The sequence below is a fragment of the Amia ocellicauda genome, chromosome 4 (genome assembly GCF_036373705.1).
Source record: "Amia ocellicauda isolate fAmiCal2 chromosome 4, fAmiCal2.hap1, whole genome shotgun sequence".
NCBI classification, from domain to species: domain Eukaryota; kingdom Metazoa; phylum Chordata; class Actinopteri; order Amiiformes; family Amiidae; genus Amia; species Amia ocellicauda.
The window spans coordinates 42132059-42152656 of record NC_089853.1 but is presented as its reverse complement, the minus strand read 5'-3'; the positions used below and the strand labels follow the sequence as shown (position 1 = coordinate 42152656).

Below are 20598 nucleotides of genomic sequence, written 5' to 3'. Positions count from 1 at the left end.
AAATACATTCTGAAATGTATTAGGTATGAACTGTACTCGTTAGGAATACAGATTTTTTGCCGATTATGTACATTTTGAAATTTTTCAGATAGTGTGTTGTAGTTAATGGAAAACTAAAATAAATTTGGTTAAATAAATAAAATGAATCAGACTAATTTAAAACTATTATTGTTTCAATTAATGTTAATGTTAAACAATATAGTTTAAATGTCTGTTTAATGTACCACTGTAAAGTACTGTATAATTGGCTCACATTCATTAATTAATTGGCCATTAATTAACCAACCAATGTCAATTTCATCCCCACAGTAGACATATACAAAAAGTGAGTTGTGGTGCAGTTTTCTATTACCTCCTGCAGTGTTTCGCAACTTTTTCAAGCCAAAGTCACAACATTTTGTGCAGAACAACTGCCCACTGATGGCATTCAATGAAGATTTGGATCTTTAAGAAACAAATGGAAAATTCAAAATTAAGTTAAAATATACAAAATCTTTGTGTGTTTGTGATGATGTGTATAGCAGCACATTGGCACAGTCAGAGGAATATTGCATCACGAAGAACACATTCACAACATCTGCAAACGCCTTTGCACTGGACCTGTTCCGCCCTGCTTTCATGTTTCAGTGGGTGCGCCTGAAAACCTGCAGTGTTTCACTTTTGATGCAGGTGGTTGGAGAACTCTATCAGACACAAAACAGAACTTCCATTCACAAGCAGTTACAAACTGTGACAATTTCCCTTCTACAGAACTGAAACATTTCATGACATGTTACTTTGAAACATTTTAATATCTTTATATACGTATGTGTCATGCACTTCAAGTTTTATGTGAAAGTTTTTTTTCTTTTAAGATGTCAGTGTGGTTTATTGATGGTGTTTGGCGACATCTACTGTACATTTGAGAGCACACCTCCGTTCACCTTCCAGCTACAGCTTTGAAAGGTATAAAATTAGGTTGTGTTGCTGCCTTGAATCCTGCGCTCCAGTGCCGCAGTGACACTTCTGTGCTGACAGGGAGCTTACAGTTTCTTTTGTTAAAAAGCCTAAACTAATTATTTACTTAACGTGCCATAAAGCAGGTCTATAGTGTTATGAATTATAGAGACATCAAACCTCGCCTGACTCCCCTTTGGGTGATTTGTTAACCCCTTGGTTTATTACTTTTCTGTGTGTGTGCAGTTCAGGTAAAATTACATTCTTTTTAAAGAAATAAAATAAATACAATAAATAAATAATACAAAAATCCCCAATAGCATATACAAAGAAGTCACTCCACTCAAGTCCTAGGGCCATGACTACAACACATAACACTTTGTATGTATTGCATAACTATCAATACTAATAAACATAAAGAAATATTTCAAAAAATGTTTTGTTTCTGTTAAAATACTACAATATTGATGTTTAAAATTTGTGAAACGTGATTTCTTATTCTCCATGTGCTGTTTGTGTGGCTGGTTTCACAGACCTTGATTAGGATGAGGAATACCCTCCCTAAAGCAACTAAACCTAAGTGCTAATTTGGGTCTGTGAAAACAGCCCTTAAACTTGTTTTGGTAGTTTACTATTTAATAATATAACGTGTCATGTTTATAAGATTGAACATATATACTAAAACCTATACATATACAAGACATTGATGTGTGCTCATTATAAAGGGCTAATGCTCTGAAGCTAAAGCATTATATATGCTTTCTGGAATAACGGAAAAAGCCTTTATGATTTGTTTATTTTGAAACCACACAATTCCCTCCCCCCACCCCCCACCGCCACACACACACACATTTCAAGGAAATGAAATGTTAAGTAGCTTAGCCAGGTTGCTATCGACAATTTTATTTTGGTTTGTGTGCAACAGTATTTGGTTAAGAGTGTAATTAAAACATATGGCTATAGTGGTTCCCAAGTAGTGTAAGTTGTAAAACGTTGCATTACACTGAAGTGGAATTCTCTATTGGAAGATGGGCTAAAATACAGCATTACATGTGTGTTTATCTGTAGTGAAATGTAAATAGCTAGTTGATGTCTTATGTATTTAATAGGTACATGAAAAATAGTTTTCTAATAATACATGTTTCTTCTTCCTCCATTACTTCCAAAAGATGTGTTAATGTTTAACGTTTTATTACCAAATGAATTGCCTACTTATCATACCATACAGACCTGCTATTACTGTCCTTTTATAGGTGTATATATACTCTACTCAGAAGAGAGAGCTGCTGTTAGCCTATATCACAGGATTGACAGAGCCCTGCTGTTGTGTACCATGCCACAGGCAATGTCACAGGTGCCCAGGGACCTTTGTTTTCGGTTCAGGTCCTGTTTTAATGAGTCATTCCATCCAATCCATGCATCAAATCCAATCTCTGCCCATAGTAGTGACAGAGCTGGTAAAAAGAAGTGTCTATTTTCTAATTTTTTGGTTTTGCAGCCTCAAATCAGCACTAGTCATGGTGGACTGCCTGCGGACTGTTATTTTAGCTAGAGTAGTTTTAAGACTAGTGCTCATCAATGTCTATGCAACTAGCCAATAGAGTGATGGCACAGTGCTAGCCTAAAACGTAACATTAAACACACAAACAAAAATCTGATGATGATGGTAATAATAATAATAATTGCAACAATGAGCATGCTTGATATCTGCGCCGGCCCGTGCAACTTGTGGCTGCTAATTTTGAAGTTGTTGCGCGCAGAAAGCAGTCCCAATAGAAATGACAATTACTAAGGAAGTCCTGGCCAGGCAGCCCGAGTCGAACTGTCTGAGTGAGCGCCTGCGCAGTGCAGCCCTGCCAGCCTCCTGTGTCAGTGTGTCGATTCTGAAGCTGGAACATTAGAGCAAAAGAAAAAAATAAAAGAAACGGATGTGCTTCAGAAAACGAAACGGCTACAGCCCTCCAGATCATTTTAATGCTAAAATTGTAAGTATTATCGGGTCGTTGACTATCGCTTTTGTAGTAAAACGCGAGTGGATGTGTTGTTTTTCTCCGATTTGAAGAGGTCCGTGATTGCTCCAGAATAGCTTGTCTTTTACAAAACCCCGATTCCCCATGATTCTCATACTGACAGGCTCCCTTTGCATGTGCAGTTTAGGTCAATAATGCATATGCATGTACTGAGGCTTTCCTGGAATTAGACCGCTGATTGTCATTGCTAAAGTGCATATTCCTCAGTGCAGTGTGCATGCAGTTTATTTTTTGTGCAAATTTGCCATTTCTATTAGTGGCAAATCGTGTGAATAGCGTATTCGTGCAATTAGTGTTTTTTTTTTCCTCCAAAGTCTTCTTTTTCATATAGTTGCCATAAACGGGGCTATGGTTGATTTACGTAAGGGTAAGTATCCATAACGCCTTTTGTAAATGTTGCATTCATTGCAGAAATGGCTTTTAGAGTGTTATCAAATTGTGGGGAAATGATTCGATTCTGTATATTCTTTTTAAAGAAAAGCGAGCCGACACATCACGGATGCGGTGTATTCATAATAGGCGGTTTTTCGAGGGGAAATTGCTTTAATGTTTCAGTGCATCATCTCAGCTGCCATATCGGAAAATTAGACAGCAGAGTAATTCTGTAAAATCAGAATAGTGACACAATTATGTATTGATACATATATTAGCCTGATTATAATAGTATCTGTAGATGCGGTCACATCGTGTTTTCTCTAAATTCAACAGATAGCAAGTCAGTTATGAAATACAAATGCATATCATAGGGTATATTACTCTAGTTGATGTCATATATAATCAGTTTTATGAAAAATAGACTTTGTTGTAAATCATGCACAATGTGTGATACTCTGTGCAAAATCTTTTCTTTTACCATGAGCGTGTGTGTGCAGTTGTTAGCGGCGCCGTGTTCGTAAGCACTGTAGAAAACTGTAGTTTTTATGAGCTTTGCTGCCTTTCCGTCCAAAGGATGGTCTGTGTTGCTGTGTAGTAAGGCGCGCGCCCGCGCCCGCGCGCGACCCGCGGGTGAATGAATCGTGGGCGCGCGCTCGGGCTGGGCGCGCTCCCGCCGGCGGGGGGGCGGGGCTTCGGGCGGCGCGTGGCGGCCCGGCGCTCGAGCGAGCTCGCGCGTGCCAATGTGCGGGGCGCGCGCTTTGAGCGGCGGCGCGAGGGGGCAGACGGGGGGGGGCACGGGGAGCGGGCTTTCCAAATGAGTGCGTTTCCTCTTTTCACTCTCGCTTTGCGTCCACGGCCGCTGTTTCGTTTTTCTCAGTTTGTAATGCAATCTTTCAGTAACTCCTGATGCGCCTGGGGGTGCAGATGTTGTTTCTAGGTGTGTGTGATTCACACGCTGTTATCAATGAAACCTACAAGTATACAACCTGCTGGCGCCCACTCTGCAGTGCAATACTAGCATGCATTCTACTACTAATCACAGTTAAGCCACAATCTCTCCCCTCTGTGTAGTGTGCAATGGGATACAACTATTGTGAGGTTAGTGCCTGCAAGTTGGCATGTTTTCTCTGTTTTCATGATGATGCTGGAATGAAGAGTTAGAGCACTCTTTCTAGAAGATAATGGTCATGTCCAACCTAACCCACAAAGCTGATCCCGGTTGTACTTTTCTTTTGTGCGCTTCAGGAGTGTATAGCTCATGCATTGTGGTCCAGTAGTTACATCTGGCTGCACTGCCTTAAAACTGATGGGAAGAAAGGATGAGTCTAAAGTATGAAATGTAGACAGGCTAGTGTTACTGCGATTTGAATACAAAAATACTCTACTTTTTCAGAGTAATTGGGGTGTCTAGTTCCTTTATATCGGAATAGTGACATACTTTGTACATGCACACTTACACACATCACGTATACTACAAAAAACAGCTGTCACCTTCACCAAAAACATTTGGTTTTCTAACCTAAATACTGAAATGGCCTATCGGTGTTAACAGTATAAATCTTTCAGGGTCTACAGGCATCACTCCACGTGATCTTTGGCATCAGGTGCGGTTGGGAATATGGGCAGTGTCTGGTATTTATTGAGGGTTGGCGTGGTTTCCTTTAGGCCAGGATCATGCAGTGAACATGTTAGAGATTTGTCAATATGTTTTCAGTGATGCTGCCAAGGAGATTAATGCAGCTTCGTCTTTGGTGCTAATTCATATATGAAAAATGATATAGGCATATAATATATATAGTACAAAAAGGATTTTACAAGATGAACAACTTGGTAGCTAGAGGAATTGAGGACATTTGTGTATAATGTGTATTTGTTAAATTAAACACTTTTGTAAATGTCATTGTTCTTAAGCCCACCTTTATCCCATCCATGGTGTATTTTGTGTTTCCATTGTGTACCAACATATTTTCTAAAACTAGGTTAGTTTTGTTAAGTTTTACTTTACCCTGTCAGCACATATCCGTAAATGAACAGCATTCGCATCCAGGATGGTCTGAGCTTCTGTTTGGAGTCCATTGTTTGCAGAAGCCTACAAAAAGGACACATCCAAGTTAAATAAGCGCCTTCATGTACATGTGGCATCAGGGTGTCCTAAAAATATCTTTACTGAAAATGCCTTACTTTTAATCTTGAACATATATAAAAGAGGGGGACAAAGAAGTTGTTTATTTCTTTTTACTTAAAAAAAAAAAAACCTGTGCACGCATGTGAACGCTGAAAAACTAAATCAGGAGATATCCAAAGAGGCAATTGTTAGGGGAAACATGCTTTATTCATATTCAGGCATTCAGATACTTGCCTTCTGCAAACCAAAATGTGCTTCAAGCTTTAAAGTGCAGCATTTATACTTCAGCATAAGTGTAGGATATACAGTAGCTGATAATGTCACCTGGGCTGTAGTGTTTAGAAAAAGACAAGAAACGGCTGACATTTCCATATTCGTAGGTGTTTCTTTTTTGTCAAAAGTGAAAAAACAAAACGCACACACCAAAATCAAATGTGCTTAAAGCACCATAAAGCTATAATTTCATGAAAACTTTGTAAAAAGTCAATTTGTATTTAAAGCGTTTGTTAGTAGAGGCCTATCAGTGCTTCTATTGAATGTTATGAACTCCTGGTTGAATGAGCATTCTGCTTTACGTATTGTGTTGGGTCTAGATGACTAATATTGACTACGATATCCTCCATCTTAAGAACACCTCTGCCACCATTAGGCTTCTGTTTATTTTCCTTCGTGGTACGGACTCTTCCTCTTTTCTCATCCATTTCCTCTTTTGTGTGTGGCTCTCTTCACTTCACTTCTTCGCTATGATGCCTCTTAAAGGAGTCGTATTAGTAATCTGCACTTTCCAGTTACCTCACTGTGTCTGTGCCCCAGTCCGGAGGTGAAAAGCCACAATGCATTTCAGCTACTCTTCAGCCCTCAGTTACTGTAAATCCTAATTAATAATGAGCTTAATCAGTCCCTTATGTGATTGTTTATCAGATCATATGCAGTTACCCATGTGCTTCACTTACATATGGTACAGATATGAAATTAACCAGAAAAGGACTGATTAAGAACATTATTAGTCAAATAGGGGTTTACTTAAAAGAAGGAGTGCCCTGTAGCTTTAAATTGCATTTGTTGTTGTGCAGTCTAGTTCTGAACAGTCCTAGTCCAGAAACTGGTATAGTCACTTCAAATTATCCACATCTTTGGATCTAGGAAAGGTGTTACATGGGTTGAATTCGGCAAATAATCAGTTCCAGATGTGAACTCAGGTGGACCGAAAGCCACTTTAGTCCAGACGTTGTGTGTGCCTTGTTCTACAGGATCCTCTGTTGTATGTCTGCTTCGGATATGTGCCATGCAACTGTGGCTAACTCTTCCAGCATGACAGGAAATGTGATGGGGAACTATAACGGTATTGCACATGCTTAGGAGCGTCATGTGATCCTGCTTTCCTCCCCATGCACACTTCCTGCAACAGGCTTTTCTGCAATAGATAATTACGATGGGGAATGACTGACAGAGGTGAAAGTAGAGTTGTGTTAGTGTCAAGTGTGCAGTAGGTTTGAAAGAAGAAACCGCAGAGACTTGGCCTCTGAAAATAATTTGTTTAATTTAGCAAGAATTAAAAAGTAACCAAGTTAAGGATTGTTGCTTTCTGATATTTGAAAATGTATAGTACCTCATAAGTTTCGGGTGCATTAAGTGAATAATTGGTGTCTTTTTGGTCACTTTCAGGTTTCATGCTTGTGAATTTTAGTTGTATTAGTTTAACCTGGTGGAAACCAAATTATTTTGAGTTTTGGGAGGAAATTAATTATCTTAGAATTTCATCCTGTGAACTGAAAACACCTACACCGTTCCAACATGGGTCTTTGCTTCAGCCCGTCACTAAATTAAATGGGTGGTTGTCCCAAATTTGCACAATAGATTTGATAAGGATGTGTTTGTCATGTGGAGTTTCCTAGCTCTGTTCCTGGTCACCCCCGTGTCTCCGGGTTTCGGGTTTTGTTTTCAATCTGAGCTCCCAGTCCCTTCACTGGCTGTTAGGGGCCAGATCTCATTTTCCAGTGTAAATAAAATCTCTGCATGAATTAGCTATATAAAATGGTAGTCATTCTTGATAATAGTAGGTGCTATGATAGTAATGTAATTTTCTTGTCGCAGTTGTAAGACTTATACAGAGTGCTATATAGTTTATTTTGTGTTGTTTTTTCTGTGTTCGTGTGGTGTGCAGGGTAGTAGCTCCAGTTCCAGAGAGGAGATGTCATGCATGTTTCCAGGCTGTTACGAACATTGAGGGATTGTAAGAATATTAGATTGCGAGTTCTCGAGCCATGATGGACATTCTGGTACTGTACGACGTTTTATACTTTCAAAAGAAAACAGCATTCATGTTTGATGTATGTTTGTTTGATTGTTTGCTTTTATTCTGTACATGGAGAATGCCCCCCCTACACACACAAACACATTGCTCATTATGTGGGACCATACAGTTTTACAAAGGATGCTCTGTGGAAGAAATATACGATTTGGAAAGACAGTCTTGTAATATAGACGGTCAGTTTATATGCATAGACAAATATGATATCTTATCAGCTGTCTGCTCTGGAAGGAAAGCAGTAAATCCAAACCAGGGGAAACACATATAAAATGTATAAATACCCCAGACTACCTTTCTTTATATTGTTGTACACTTAAAACTGTTACAATGCATGTATCACTGCTGATCTTTAATGCATTCAATTTTTTTTTTTTTTTGCAGTGGCTGCATAATTCCCCCCCTTATGCAGATGATTTCATACACATATTACACGTACATTCATAATTAAGGTAGTTTAGGTATTGCTACATAATACATAACCCAGCTGGGTCTTCCCTTCCTCCCTAACTGTGACATTCCCTTCAGTAGCAGTTTTAAATACAGTTCTGTTCCTCTCCTCCTCTCTACTCTGTGTGCTGCAGCAGTTGGGTCTGTACTCCAGCTATTTTCGCATGCATAGCTGACCTGACCGTGTAATGCCTTGGGCTCTCTCGAATCACATGCTTTCTTGTCTGTGTCTTCCTCATGGGCGAGCGCACTGGCTGTCTTATTAGGATCGTGTAGCCCCAGATTGCTCTGGATGTATTTTTGGATGCCCCGAACAAACTCATAGAAAGGGTGTGTGAAGCTCTGTAATTAAACACGAAGTATAGAGAAGTGATAGCTCCATTCATCTCCCAACCTATATGTGTATGTGTGTGAGTGCATGTTTGTGTGTGATATTAAAACCTTAAACAGACATTTAATAACAAATTAGAGCATGATACACATTTCAAACAAAGGCAGTGGAAATTAAAGCGAACAATAATTTTGTCATGATATGAGTTGCAGTGTTTGGGATGATCTGGTTTGGTTTAAGCGTTTTATGTCTTGTTCTCGCTGTTTTTTGAAAGTCCGTTTCCAATGAAATGTTGTTGCTGAGGGCAGGCGAAGGTTTGTGTTCCATAAATGTACAGTGGATAAGGGTGTCTGTAAATAAAGAAAGATATCCACTTGGCCTCTCAAGTGCACCAGGGACCTGTGTTTACTCTTCTTTCTTTTAGGCATTTCATTTTCATACTTTTTATCTCAATATTGATATTTCACAGAAAACGGTCTTTAAACACCAGAGCCTTGACCAAATCACTGCTTTCCCCCACCAATCCACCAATCTAAGGTTTAAAGTCTAGTTCACTGTAGTGGCTTTTTGTCTGACAGAGGACTTTACCTTCTACCTCCTACAAAGCTGCCGGCATGAACTGTGTTTTTAATTTGCAGCTGGTGGGTGGGAAACCGTTTTTCATTTAGGTCTGGGTGGGTTTTCACTGTTTGTAAGGTTGTGTAACAAATGTCGTTTGTAGGAAAACATAGCTGTGTGGTAAATTAGCTTGAATGTATAAAATACAAATACAAAATAATATTTGAATGACTCATTCTGATTCAGATACATAAATTAAACCACAAGATGGGTGTTCATTCACATCAGGCTCCCATTATTGTGTATAGCTAGAGAGCACTCTCATGTTTTAACTTACCTTTGAAAAACAAAACATACTTTTGTTTTACAGATTTAAGATCTGCTTGATCTATTAGCCAGGCAAAAAGGCACTGTTTAATGTCAAAGGTCACCCTATTTATGATGTCATGCTACATGCTTGTCTGACCTCATTTTTGGGTTACAGTAGAGATAGTGGGACAGTCCTATATCTTCTTCAATTGTGAAATGTATTAAAATATGAAGGAAATATGTATACGGACTAAAATATGGAATAATATTTGAACAGTGTGTAGGGAATAATCTGTCAGATGTATCACGTTTGGCTAATTATTATTATAATTAGTAGTAGCAGTGTACAATCTATATATTTTTTTCTGTGTAGACATGTATAAATGTAGCTGTATTGTTGTTAAGAATTTAGACTAATACGTCCTGTGGGAAGTCGCTGAATTCTTTGCCTTTTATTGCATTCCAGTGATTTATTGGACCCCACTTTCTATTTTTATCATTTATGGGTTTTCTACATGTCGTTATCAGTTACTTACTCTGATCCAACAGATTAACCCTGTCCTGTCCATGTTTCACCTATTTTCATAAGCCAAACAAACAAAAATGAAAAGTCTTGAGTGCTCCTGTCATCGGGAAACAATGTCCAAATGTGTAAAGAACACTTTCTATGGAACCATACTGGCACATGTTTGAGTGTGGTTAACAGTTTGTCTGAAAACAAGACTGCGATACCTGCACATGCTGCCCAGAGTCTACTTCCATCTTTGGACAGCAGAGAGGTGTGAAGTGGGGGATTACATACGGCGCTTATTTGGCAGATGAGCATAAGCAGAAGTGTCTCTGGGACAATGTCATCGTCTCAAGCAGAGGTTTCACTCCAGAATCAGAGCGACTGCTGTGGCCATATGGTGGCCTCTGTCAACATCAGGCCTGGCATTTCCTGGCACCAGCCTCTGTGAACACGTGTGGGATATCCTCGATTCCTTGTGAAGCTTTCCAGTAAGCTCACTCCCACGGATATCCTTCATCCAGACCCTGAGTAGGGAATGGGCTATACTCCCGCAAACAAACTTCCTGATCATGTACACACACTTTTTAGGCCTTGTATAGAACATTGCCCATCTTTTGCCAATGCTGTGTATGGTTTCAGAAAAAACGTGTTCTTTATAACCTTTGGAGGCTATGTACATACGTGGAAGGCTACCCTTACAAGCCGTGTCTTTGGGTGACTATTAACAGTAATATTGTGCAGCATCTAAATAATAAAGACTTGCAAAACGAAAGGCTTTAATGAAGTGGCAGTGCACAAAGGCTGAGTAAGTCTTTAGAGACAAATTAGACGGGTGTTCTCTGTTCCCTGGAAGTTCACTTGTCATCACGTGGCTCGTAGTGACACTGGTGCGGATTTAGGATGAGTAACAAAACCACAGAGAAACAAGAATGTCTGTTATCTCCCAGACCAGATATACAGCTCAGCAAGCTCACCCTCCAGTTTGCTTTCAGGGCTCGTGTTGTGTTTTTGAGTTGTAACTTCATCTCTAGCCGTTCTGTTCCTGTCAGCTGGCTATCTTTACAGCATGCTTTTCAGACTTGTCTCAAATTATGAAATGAACAAAAAAAAGAAAACGAGAAACAATAAGCAAACACTCTGCCCGGATGGAAATAACTGAATTGTCTTTGTTCCAAGATCGGCAAGATTTTGATAAACCTCCTACCTGCATATGCCCTGAAACAAAATTAAAAGGGTTTATTTTTAATTTTGTGTTTTAAAACTTTATTTCTACTGTGTGTTTAAAAAGAGTTAAACTATGTATTTTGCTTACCAGTACCAGTGATGAAAATATATTGTAATTTCCTGTTATACTGCCCATTTCAGGTAGCTGCGTTTCTTTTTAAGAGTGTATTTTTAAAGATGTTGTCTGTTTGTTCCTTTTAGAGTGAATAACACTATTCTATGACAAAATAAAAAATGGCGACTCACACCCATGTGTCCACACACATTTACAGACTCTAAATGATTGTCGTCAGTGAGGCGGTTAAGACATTTGAATGTCCGTTTTAGGAAATTGAGGAAGAATTTTTTTATCTTTTTTTTTTTTTTTTTTTTTTTCAGCCAAACTAAATGTATGTCATCAGTATGGTAAACAACTAAGGATTTAAAAAAAAAGAGTACAAAATACAATCTGTTCGGCTGTATTGTGTTTATTCTAGTTCGGGACAGGGAAGTAAGTTACAAAATCAGAGGAAATGTTACAAATATGTAAGGCTATTCTTTGTATTTTTTGTTTGTTTGTTTTTTGGACCTAGACATTCAGCAGAGTTATCAGAATCTCTTATGCTATTAAACGTTGAACTTCGAATTTTCTCCCTCTATTTTCGCATCAGACTGTTACGTATCCCTTCGCTCCCCCACCCCTTAAGGATTCTGCTCACAGTAGTTCTGCCTTTTCCTAGTACTACTGCATCACTAACTAAATTCAATTTCAATTATTTTCACATGTTAGAACGCTATATATAGCCCTTGTCAATTTTCCTCTTTGTCAGATTTGTGTGTTGCGTCCTCCTCCCCCTCTTTCAGAGTTCCTCTGGTCCCTGGGGAGACGGGGTGAGGGTTGGGGCAAGTGGGGGAGCTGTTCTCAAATCAAACTGTCTGTGCTCCCCAAAACAAATCCCAGCGTCGGTCGCCTGGAAGATGTATTTCTCTTTCGCTCTGTCTGGCCAGCATTCACGTAAGAATAATTGAGAACGCACTGTAGCAACAGAAAGGTTTGAGTATGTTTTTTAAAACGGCTTTTGTTCTAGAGAACGGACACGTAACAGTCCTTCTGACACATGTGGGTCGAACTTTCATCCAGAGCAAAGTTTATTTTTATACAATGAATGTTTCTTCCCCTTAAAGGCCCACACGTCGTGGCCTACAGTTTAATTAAAAAAAACAAAACAAAAAAGTTCAAGATTAAAGGATCTGTGCAACTTTTTAAACCGTACAAGCATTTAACTTCTGTGTTGTACAACAATCAAGGAAACTCCAATTTATGATACCAAGCTTTCCTATTTCCTTCTTTATTTTTACTGTTCTAATTATATACATTATGAATATTTCCATGTAAGTATTTCGTCAGCCCCGTCACATAAACTCCCACAGCAACCGACACGTTTGAACTTTATAAACACTAAAGTTCAATTTAATTAAAGTGTCATTAACCAGATTAGAGAGAGAATTGGAAAGAGATGTTTTCTTTTCAGTTGCGCTCTTTATGAATGAAATTATATAAAGAAGTCTGTTGCTTCAAGATGTTAAAATGTATGAGACTGCAGCTGTATTCCTTTAAAATAATTTTGCTATACCAATGCAAAGCCACCTTTTGTAACACAGAGTGTAACAATTGGGTGCAAAGCAGTAACGTAGCTGTCAATTCATATTGCATTATCTGCCAAATCTGTATCCTTGCCGTTAACATCTCTCCAATTAAATAAAATAATTAAATGTCTTGTTGTAAAGGTTTAAATATAACAATGTGTTTTTCTAGTCATAAAGTCCACAAAGAATACACATATGAAATCAATATTGTCATTATTTACCAATGTCAGATTTTTTTAAAGGGCTAATAAGCTCTCTTTATCAGCGATCATTAATTTCATCTCCTTATGTGGTATGAACTATGGTTCTCCTTAGTAGATGAAACAGTGGAAAATTCCTTTTGTGAGCGTGTATTTCTCTGGTTCTGCTAAAGTTAATCGTCCCATGAAATTTGTGAAATGCTCTTCTCTTAAAAACAAAACACAGAATACATTTTTGTAAATGTAAAACACAAGAAAACAAACTGTGATCGTGCCCTTCTTAGTAGTAGCAATTGTAGTAGTAGTATTGTAATACTCTTAGGGTACAGTGTGTTTGTATTTGAAAGCTGTAGTTGTGTTTGAGCTGAAGCACTTCGAGTGGGGATGGTGCTCCTGTGTGGACTGCTGGTTTGTGTTTCTGAGCAGCGCTTCAGCGGTGAGGCTCGGCCACAGACAGCTCTATGAGGTGTTTCTTGCAGTTTCTTACAACATACCCTTGTGATTCATACAAAAAGGTTATGTTTTACTTACAACTTCACTAAGTATCTCTTTGCGATCAACAGGATTGTGCAAATTCAAAACTAGGGGGATTTTGTAATGTTTATATTTTATTTATTTTTGCTATCTTTTTTTTTTTTTTTTTTACTTGGCCGGGCTGACTCATTTTGCATGAGCTGTTTTTTGCTTAAATCGTTAGTTACAACATCTATTTCAAAACATGTCAACTTCCGCTGTCCCTCTTGCACCCTTATTTTCTAATCGTTGTCTGGATGGAGCCGTTCGCTGTGAAGATGGCACTGTGGTGGGTTGAGTAGATAGTTGTGTACGTACAGAGATGTGCAGAGCTTTGCAGGAATGCTGAGGGTACAGTGATTGAATTGTGTCCAAAACTGGACTGGACTTCAGAGGAGACATAAAAGCCTGGAACCCAAAGGGAATTGACCTTCTTAGCCTCCAAGTCCCTGGGAGGTGAGTTTTGATAATGTTATAAATATAAAGATCACCTCTCTGCACTGCTGCATTGTGGTAGTTTTGGTGTATACGTGTGTGTGTGTGTGTAAGCAGTGATTAGGTTAAAAGCCTTTTGCAAATCAGCCGCCTTAAGGGCTTCACAAACTGAAGAATGCAGATAGTTATTATAAGCTCAAAAATAAGTCTGTGTGTCAAGAAGTATTAAATGTCTCTAAATGCCCTTAAAAGGACAATACTTTTAAGGGCACTTGGTCAAGGACTATTTGGACTTCAGTCAAGTAGCATTACCACTGTATTTTCTATCCCAAGTCTCAGTCTAACGTCGGCTCTGGACTGGTAAAACGTGGCACTTCGGTTATAAAGAAAATCAATTAAAAAGTAAATTATACAATAATTCTCATAATTATATAATTACTATAATTATTATGGTAGCCCTTTACAATGGTGGGCACCAATTCTTGATGAATTCACAGGTATAGTATATGAATGCCTCGGGCACTTCCACTGAGATCTGATGCTGATCACATGTAAAAGCCCTGACCCCAGAGCAAGGGCTAGACCAAATCAAAACTTTGACGCAAATCACAAGGGTGTAACCTATTGTGTTTTTGTTTCTATTTATAAATAGTGTCTTTAAACAATAAATTACACCACAATACGGTACAGATTTGTACTTGCGATTGGTGGGTAGGTCAAAGTTTTGATTTGGTTTAGCCCCCAGTCTGTAACGCTATCCCTGACCCTTGTTACACGTGATTAACAGCAGAACTCAGATGAAACGCATAAGGTATTCATGTGTTATTTCCGTGGTATTCATACATGAAGTCACTAAAAGTTGGTGCCCATTATTGTAAAGTGTGACCTTTATTATTATTATTATTATTATTATTATTATTATTATTATTATAAACCTATAAATATATAATTATACCCCAGACAATGGTTTTCTACATATAGTTAACATACAAACTATACAGCACGTGATGTAAAGAAACCCAAGTTGTGGTGAAAGTAATCTGTGTTTCTGTTATGTTATTTGCACGTATGTTTTCTGCGTGTTACCTGTGTCCTTTCTGCAGTTTCAGGTTTCGTATTTCCAGTTCTGCTGAAGCGATAGTCCTGGATTTAATCTCAGCTGTGCCCATAAAGCATAGTTATAAATGCATATCACTCAGACATTACTTTAGAAATGAATGACCAATTCCAGCCTACCACATGTCGATGTTTGGTGAATTTTGAACATTCCAGAATTGTAAGGAACGTGGATTGTGTCTCTTCTGTCCCTCACTTTTAGAAAGTCCTTGTGTGAAGGAGTTTCTGCCAATGAATGTAAATATACTTGTGTATACTTGTGTATACTTTTGCACTGATGAACAAGATTGTACCGTGCGTAACAAAAACAAAACAAAACCAATGAACAAAAAAGAACACTGCCTTTTAAAGGAATTCTATGGCATTCATATTTGGTAGTCCAATGGCAATGACATTGTCAGGATGTGGCCATTTTCTGTGGCAGTATTATTATTATTTATTTATTAGCAGACGCCCTTATCCAGGAAGACTTACAAAATATAAGCGCAATACAAAATGCAAAAATACACTATATCCTGAGAGGTTGTAGAATATCAGAACATTTCACATCAGAATATTCCCCTCCTGACTCATTTTGTGTCTCCTTACAAGAGCAGCTCTTTAAGAACAAATTCCTGTTACACGATATAAATGAAAATAACGAGATTAGGCTAGATAAACATGAACTTCATTAACATTGTAAGAAACTGCTTGAGGTATAGTAAATGGATAGATTTGGGATTATAGGGAAGCACGTGGGGGCATCACGTTGTGAGACTCTATGTGATAAAAAAAATAAAACCTGTTCGGGGAGGCCAAGCTATTAGTCCGGGAGGAATGAGTGCAGAAGAAAGTGTTCCCATCCGCGCCCCTCATGATTGCAAACAGTTGACCTGCAGTGCTGTGTTATTTTGGAGGCCTCCTGTACTCTATCATCGGATCTCTTGTGACCAGCAGTCGTTGTATTACCTAACCTTGAACCAGCTGTCAGATAGAGATTTATTTTTTACTCAATCTGGTGGGGGCCAAAGTTGAAAGCCATAGTTGGGAACAGGCCTACTGTACAGTGCTTAAGCTGGCATCTAATCCATCTGCAGTCAGAGCCCACCACGCACAAACACACACACCACGTGAGTTTTTGGAACCACTTTAACCGTATCTGAACAATAAAAGAACAAACTCTGAATTGTATTTTGATACACAAACGTCATGGTCAAAAGGAGTGTCATGAAGTTTCATATCTTCGTTACCTCTCACAGGAGAGTACATACCATGTTCTTGATTTGTACTGAAACCATTGGTATGTCATCCAAAAAAATCTAGTAGTAATGAAAGAGTGGTGTTTTAGGAAATCTGTGCATGTAAAAACTTAAACTACACAAAATTGCTGTCTTTAGAAACCAAACAGAGCACGCCCAATCAAAATGGGATTTGTAAATAAACCGGGCAACAGAGTCGTACATAAGTAATGAAGCATGAGATTTTCTTAATTCACTCATGTCTCAATCTCAAATATGATGGAGAAGCCCTGCAAATATACCTGCATGCGCAATTGATAATGTACAACAGGAACAGCCAGTCACGAGCTTCTGAGGGCATTGCATAGCAGAGAGATGTCCTACGAAGATCTGATGATTTCAGCGTTTGGCTTCTGTATTGGCATTATTGAAATGATTCGGTGATGGTTTTTTATAGTTCTCTGTAGGAATCCATGTTGTATTGAAACATTTCGGAGATGTGTTTGCTGTGTAAAATCTGTAATTCACACTCTGCTAAAATAGTGTCATGTGTGATTACCTGCCTGTAGAAATGAAACCTGATGCTGTATATGTAACCTGAGATTCTTTCAAAAGATGCGTTTATTGCTAAGCACCATCTACTTATGAAAATGTCTACCAAAGAAAAGGATTCTTATTCTCCAAACTGGCAGAAAGTGAGATGTGAAAGCGGAACTTCATCTGCAAGAAGTGGTTTACTACTTCTGGTAAATGAGGCTACAGAACGTAACAATAAAAATCCTATTTTCATGTTTGAGAAAAGTGAACCATCCTTTTTGCTTTCCTGACAAACATGGTTGTTTTCTTTTCCTCCGATACACACCTAGTAAACGCACCACTCCAGAATTAAATCACAAACTCGGATACGAAATATGATCGGTTTATCTCCGGATTGTCCAAAAGTGGTCTTTCAGATGTTTAGGAATGGGGGAGCTACTGTGATGTCTGAGGGTGGTGTCTTTTTTTTTTCTTTTTAGAGAAAGCTGACTTTTCACATTTGTTGGTACTTCCCTTTCTTCCCCAGGCTAGGCAGTTGCAACATTTATCAACGTTTGCAATGTCTTGAAACTCAATCCTGAGTCAAAGTAAGGGCTGTGCATCCCATATGTATGAAACATATTTGCATACTTATAAAGGGATAAAAAGTTGATTATAACTTTGAAGGACAGAAGAGTAAAGGTCCAGCTGCATTGTTATCCGTTGACCAGTGTTAATAAGATGTAATTTAGCTTCGTAGGGGAAGAATACTGTATTATTCATATATGTAGTGTTGACAAACAAGCCTGAACATTGACTAGTTTTTACTGTGCATCAACTCTTCCAGTTATGTGATAGATCTGCTCACAGAATCTGAGGACAATAGAGATCCGCACAGATAGAGGTTTCGTGCCCAAGATGTGCCCAATGATCCTCATTCTTTTTCTCTTTGAAACAGTAAGAGAAAGCCAACTAAAAGTAATAAACATGATGGTAAATACTTTCAATGTTAAATTTAGGATGACAAAGCAGTGAATTTATGCAGATAACATTTTTAAAAAGTATTTTAAAAGTACCACTGTTGAAAATTTTATTTATTGCAACATGAATTACAATTAAATAGGATTGATCCATATTGTATCAGTTTAAGGCTTTTTTTTTTTTCATCCTGTCCACAATGTTGGGTCTTGAGTTAATTGCTCTCATGCCAGAGGCCTACAAGTCCTCCCATTTATCAGGGAGATTAACACCAATTGCCTTGATATGAATGCAATCTGCCTGTTCATATTTTAAATAGACTTTTAAAAATCCGCCAATTTGCAGATTCCTAAAAATAACACGGGAGAGAAATGTTATTTAACTTGGAAAGGTCATGCTTTTTAAAGCCTGAAAACAGGATTTGAAAATTGTAAGATTAAATGCGACCCCTTATTAATCCTATCTCCAGCAGCTGTACTCTGGAAAGCCGAAGGGATATAGCATTTGCTTTGGCTGTGTTAAAGTACCAATCTGTTTTGTGGAGAAAAACGACATCATAATATTTACAACTACGGGATTTTTTTTTTTTAACTCCTCTGTTGATAGAGGTTGGGAAAGTGCTCAATGTTTCTGTATGTACTGTAGCATAGAAAACAGGGGCGATTATAGAGACTAGGTGATTTTAGATGAGCTGATTATTACTGTTTTTGGTTTATTAATGAGCTATTCAGTTAAGGTCTCAATACAGGTAGCAGAAAAAACAGTTATCACCTGTTTGGTCATGCCTGATAATTGGGGGCTTTTTCAGCTACAGTTTGGTAAAATTATATAAGAGTTGCTCAGCTTCTTTTGCATGATGATTGTTCAAGCCTCAGGTGAGTCTCAATGTAAACATCCTCCCTAGCTCTGGCATTATATAGTATGCGTCATTTTAAAGGGTTGTATCTAATTCCCATCCGTGCAAACCCATTGTAAAGTTCAATGTCACATTTATGAATACTATTATATTTTATTCTCAACAACAGGTGTATGTAACCTGTCACTTTTCTTTGTTTTTTAAATTGGTATGTTGTCCTCTTTTGACTTAAAAAATTAAAGTATCCCAGCTGGGATGGTATCACTCCCTAGAAAATAGTGACAGTGATCTGAAGTGGGATTTACAGCACAGCTCTTTAATCAGAGCCAGCTAAGGAATTAATATCCTTGTTACGGTGGTTGTCCAGTGTGGTCAGTGATGACAGTCTGTCAGTTTGCTGGTTGGCTTTGTTGTGCAAGGAACTATATATTTGGGTTGCCACCTTTTCAACAGACAAAACCCATACATGTTTCTAAATTAGTCGGATGCTTTTATTGCCGTCTGCCACCCCGTTAAGTTTAATTGCACACGTTTCTCTTCTAGATTCAGTTTTAAAAGCTGCTCTCTCACATTCTTCATTCTTTATTCTTCATCTAGGTGTTGACACTTTTACTCAAATGATCAATTTTGAGGTAAACTTACCCATTACTTCCAGCTGTACTTGGCATTTGATTTTGCAGCTGTCAGGTTTCTGTTTCAGTGCCAAGTCAGTGCCAAGTCGTGAAATTTCTCACAAGAAACTAAATCTGACGCAGATTTCCAATTTGACCAGGTCTGATGACATTTGATTATTTAGATGCACGCGACACTTGAAATTCAATGATGGGTGTGTGGCAAGCTATATTCTCAAATAATTTACATAGAACACAAAAATATAATAGTGTTGTAATATGAAACTAGATATGACATATGATACTAGAAATCTTATAAGCATGATGAGCTCTAACTTTAAACTCCTTTAGAGCTGAAGCACATGTACTATAAAATGATTCAAATGTTCAAGTTATATAGTAGATCTATTTTTAAACCATGCATCTTAAACAAGGTGTTTTTCTAAATAGTTTTGTATTAGAAAATTGTCAGTTAGATTTTCCTGTTAACGTACAAATCAATCCTGCCAGAATGGACCAGATGAGCCAGGCTAACGGTATTTAGAGCCGTCCAGAACAACACAACGTGCATCCTATATTCCTAGTGAAAGGCTAAAAATAAATCCGATGGTATAGAAATGCATTGGACTAATGGCAAAAGGCTCTGTTCAGATCAGTTCACTGTGAGAGAGCATTAGGGTCCTAAATCTCTACTCCACTCCGCTTGCCTTAGAATAAAAGCAGTATTGCAGAGAACACACCAGCCCAAGGAACAGAGAGGGCCTTTTAGTTGTTGAGAAGCTCTCGCACATGTAAGTGCGTCACTGGGATTTGCATTCGATGACTCTGCACTGCGTAAGGGTGTATCCTAAGGGTGGGTATTGTTTTAGTCCAAAAATAGAGCACACCTGCATTTCAGACCCCTTGGAATCCACAGCTGTGATGCAGCTTTGATAGAAATCTTTCGTTGCAGGTACGTTGAAGGCCGTAGTTTGGATCAGCGGTCAGGGCTTGGGACTCTGGATTGGAGGCTCGTGGGCTCTGGGCTTTTGTTTAATTTACCAGTGTTAATAACAATTTCCGTTTACAATAATTTTTTTTTTTTTTTGTGCAGGATGTTTAGAGACCCTGAATGTTTCAGCAGTGCTGTGCAAAGAGACAGAGCAGCCATCAGACATAAGATCCAGAGCACGATGCTTTACAGTTTTATGTGCTGCATTGATTAATTGCAAATTGAGTGCAAATTATGTTTTAATTTTTGATGGACAAAGTACAGTATCAATTTGAAACTAATTTTCAATGTTCACTTTCAGAAATTGTTTTTACTGAACATTTATTTATGTATTTTTTTTTACTGTGTAGCACTACAAAGCTAAAGGAAACCTTATTTTAAC

General features: G+C 38.2%; 1 protein-coding gene across 4 annotated transcripts in view; it reads left to right on the top strand.

Moving 5' to 3' along the window:
- The first annotated feature begins 2788 nt into the window (after positions 1 to 2788).
- The window catches only part of rgs19 (regulator of G protein signaling 19), a 35040-nt gene continuing 17230 nt past the window's right edge, over positions 2789 to 20598 (top strand). For 2 of the 4 annotated variants that reach the window (XM_066702328.1, XM_066702327.1), the window contains exon 1: positions 2789 to 2921. In XM_066702328.1, the coding sequence (XP_066558425.1) occupies positions 2865 to 2921 (57 nt within the window). In that variant the 5' untranslated portion in view covers positions 2789 to 2864. Of the gene's footprint in view, positions 2922 to 7630; positions 7746 to 13595; positions 13953 to 20598 lie in introns of those variants that run through there. The other 2 variants (XM_066702329.1, XM_066702330.1) reach the window with 2 other exon arrangements.